Source organism: Juglans regia, chromosome 11, assembly GCF_001411555.2.
Source record: "Juglans regia cultivar Chandler chromosome 11, Walnut 2.0, whole genome shotgun sequence".
NCBI lineage: Eukaryota > Viridiplantae > Streptophyta > Magnoliopsida > Fagales > Juglandaceae > Juglans > Juglans regia.
Window position 1 is genome coordinate 36,992,451 of NC_049911.1, and position 4,181 is coordinate 36,996,631.

The 4,181-nt window shown below is 36.6% G+C and overlaps 1 protein-coding gene across 1 annotated transcript; it reads left to right on the top strand.

The window, feature by feature from the left end:
• The first annotated feature begins 386 nt into the window (after positions 1-386).
• LOC109000715 (UDP-glucuronate 4-epimerase 1) lies at positions 387-2,081 on the top strand. The gene has a single exon (XM_018977681.2). It carries the CDS (start codon positions 571-573, stop codon positions 1,864-1,866), a length of 1,296 nt encoding a protein of 431 aa, XP_018833226.1. The 5' UTR covers positions 387-570; the 3' UTR covers positions 1,867-2,081.
• Positions 2,082-4,181: the final 2,100 nt, after the last annotated feature.

Consider the following 4,181-nt stretch of genomic DNA (forward strand, 5'->3'; position numbering starts at 1 on the left):
TTGTTCAACAGTCAGTCAATTTACCTGAATGTGTTCTGGAATTTCACAGATGTAAACATTTCCCGTTTGTAATATTTTTTTTCATTAGGACTTTATATTCTTCTATATTATGCACAAGATTGATTAAAAAAAAAAAAAAAGTCAGTTAATTTATACAATCGATAAATTTAGAAAATATAAAATATCCTTTCACATATTCATATACTGTTTGCTGTCTCGTCCGAGAAGTTCAGAAGTACCATAACACCCCTGAACTTCCCTCGTAGCCTCCTCTCTCTCTTTCTAGTTCCAATCTATCTGGCCGTCCTTTAACGCGTTCACTAACGCGTATACTTTGTCGTTTCTCTGCAGGGGTTCCCATATATATAAACATCTCTCACCTCTCCTCAAATGGCAGATGCAGGAAAGTCTCAGCAAATTCTCACTCCTTCCTTCCCCTGCTTCTTTCTCTGCATCTCTACCTTCCTTCCTCTACAATCCGAATCTTGTATTTTCTTTTTCTTTTAAAATAAAACAACTTTTAATATTCTTTTAGTAGAAAATACATAAGACTTCCTTCATACGATCAAAATGCCTTCATTGGAGGACGAACTGTTCCCCTCAACGCCGGGAAAGTTCAAGATCGAGCGCGCCCACACCATGAACCGTCAGTTCCACCGGTGTTTCGCCTCCACCAGCACTATGTTCTTGTGGGCCCTCTTCTTGATTGCCCTCACCGCCTCCTATTTGAGTTTCCAGAGTTTCGTCGATTCTGGCAGTCGATACTTGTCCGCCTCCTGGGGCGGTATCCAGTGGGAGAAGCAGGTCCGTAATTCCGCCCAGATCCATCGATCTGGCGGCATGTCCGTCCTGGTTACCGGCGCCGCTGGTTTCGTCGGTTCTCACGTCTCCCTCGCCTTAAAGAGACGCGGAGACGGCGTCGTTGGACTCGATAACTTCAACAACTACTACGACCCCTCGTTAAAGAAGGCCCGCAATTCCCTCCTCAACACCCACGGTATCTTCGTAATCGACGGTGACGTGAACGACGCCAGACTCCTGGACAAGGTCTTGGACGTGGTGGCTTTCACGCACGTGATGCATTTAGCGGCTCAGGCCGGTGTAAGGTACGCCATGGAAAACCCACAATCCTACGTCCACAGCAACATCGCGGGGCTCGTTACGCTTCTCGAGGCGTGCAAGTCTGCGAATCCCCAGCCAGCGATCGTCTGGGCCTCCTCGAGCTCCGTGTATGGACTCAACGAGAAGGTGCCGTTCTCGGAGTCGGATCGAACAGACCGACCAGCGAGTCTCTACGCTGCCACGAAGAAAGCGGGCGAGGAAATCACCCATACTTACAACCACATTTACGGCCTCTCCATCACCGGATTGAGGTTTTTCACGGTGTACGGACCTTGGGGGAGACCCGATATGGCTTACTTCTCGTTTACGCGGAATATTCTTCAGGGAAAACCGATTACTATATACCGTGGCAAGAACAGGGTGGACTTGGCCCGAGACTTCACTTACATTGACGATATCGTGAAGGGTTGTTTGGGATCGTTGGACACGGCCGGGAAGAGCACCGGGTCGGGCGGGAAGAAGCGGGGGGCTGCTCCTTACCGGATTTACAATCTGGGAAACACATCGCCGGTGACGGTGCCGACACTGGTGAGCATCTTGGAGAGGCATTTGAAGAGGAAGGCGAAGAGGAACGTAGTGGATATGCCGGGTAACGGAGACGTACCGTACACGCACGCGAACATAAGCTCGGCTCGAAGTGAGATCGGGTACAAGCCGACAACCGATTTGCAAACGGGGTTGAAGAAGTTCGTTAGGTGGTACCTTTCGTATTACGGATACAATCACGGAAAACCTGTAAATTGAAATTTTGTTTTCTTTTATTTTTGAATCGAGAAAAATAAAAAGAGAAAAAAAAAAAAATAGAAGAGCATATCCGGTAAAGGGGAAAAAAAAGACAAGACGAAGAAAATACATAATTTACTTTTCTTTTTTAAGTATGTTGTTGGGGGCTGGCCAGTAGTTGTTGTTGTATTTTTTCTTTAAAAGAAAGTTTGTATAAAGAAATTATTTATTGCTTATCTTTTTATTTTCATAATATATGAAATAAATAAATAGTCCCTAAGACGACGAACTATGAGGGATGGCTAATAAGGAAGGGATGCTTGTAGGCATTGAATCCGGCTGAATCTCGGGGTCCGAGTCCCATCAGATCCTGTATAGATCCAGCTGTAAAAGTCGCTGAAACACGGTTGCTGGCAGACAATGAATTGAGATTTTTCACTTAAAAAAATAAAATAAAAGAAAGAAAGATGATTGCTATAAAATAAAATTGTTGGTTGATAATCTATTTACGATGCTTTAAGCCGCAGCTGTCTCTGATTAAATTTATTTATTTGTTTAGTTTCAGCTAATAAACAATGATTAAATTTGGCAGCTTTCTCTATTTGCAGCAAGCAAATTAGTAAAGTGGGACAAGAATCCAATGAATTATACGCCCATTGTTCCACCGACATAATCTGGGGTGGATTTGTCTCCCCTTTACTTAATATCACCGGCCTGTTCACTTTTTTTGCTGAATGTTTAACAATCAAATCTTTTGTTTCTGTTTAATATTTTAAATTGCACTGGTCGCCAACGGATTTGTTCACCCAAGCTAATTAGGGTATATGCTAAAATTGTGGCATTTCTCTCGTTTTTATTATTCACTCTTCGCTGGATGTCTTTAAAAATTTTATTTTTCTTTATGAAACTTTTTGTCGTTAGTCTATGAATCTTCACGATTGTTTTAATTATCATAACCAAAATATATTTAATTTGACTTTGAAAAGTCAATTGTTTTTCTTAAAGTTTTAGAATTTTCTATCAATAGTTTGTTTAAACATTAATAGTAATATTAGTTTATTAATATGATATTATTTATCTTTTTATATTAAATTATATATTTACATATATAAAATGGTACAAGGATATTTTTACACATTTTATAAGGATATTTTTACACATTTTGATATAATTTGTTCATTTGATTTGGGTTAGAAAAATAAACTAGCCAGACGGAAAAGCTCAAAACCGAATCACACATGTGAAATCGGACCCAAAAAAAAATTAAAAATTTTCAAATTTCTAAATAAATTGGTATGCATTGATTTTCAGAACTTTAAAATAAATCAATTTAGATCAATTTAATTCTAAAATATGTCTAAAGCCAACGAGCATTCTCAATGGATTGGCCAAAATTAAAAGACACTTTTGATGAATGTGAGGAATTTGGTTTTTGACAAATTTCATTCACATAAATTTCCACGTTAAAATAATTATTTTTTATTATATAACAACAAAATAATATAAGATGAACTTGATTTTGGCTATTCACATCAAATCTTCACATTGAATTATTTATTTATTCATTATATAGTAATGAGTGACTAATAATTAAAAAAATATTTATTTATTATTATTATTTTATTTTATTTTATCATATTTTACCAAATCTTTACCTATTATATATTAATTAGTAATCATATTATAATTAAATTTTGGATTACAAAATTATATTTTTTTAATTGTCATTTAATGCTAATTGTCATTCCAAAAAACAAAAAAGAATTAAATAACAAAAAAGATCTACTAAGCCCCAAAAAGAAAAAATGAAAAAATTTCAAGGTCTTAGGGCAGGTTTGGGGGATGAGATGAGAATTTTATGTTTTGTTTTAGTGTTTAAAATATTATGTTTTAGTATTATTATTGTATTGAGATTTGAAAAAGTTAAATTGTTTATTATATTTTGTATGAAGATTTAAAAAATATATAATGATGAAATGAGATGAGATGAGATGAGAATTTTGTGTCTCATCCCACCCCCAAACCTGCCTAAGGCTTCGTTTGGTTTCAAAAATCCTCTCAACTCATCTCAACTCATTATTACAACTTTTTTAAATTCCAACATAAAATATAATAAACAATTCAATTTTTTCAAATCCTAAAATAATAATAATATTAAAAAATAATATTCTAACAATATTTTATCATCTCAACTCAACTCAACTCAACTCAACTCACTTCAATATCCAAACACAACCTTAATCTCTTCGATTTGGGAGCTCCTAATGATGAGCAATTTCAATCTGGCTCTCGTAATCGCTGCCATAGTTGTGTGTCTCATCTTCATCTTCAATGTC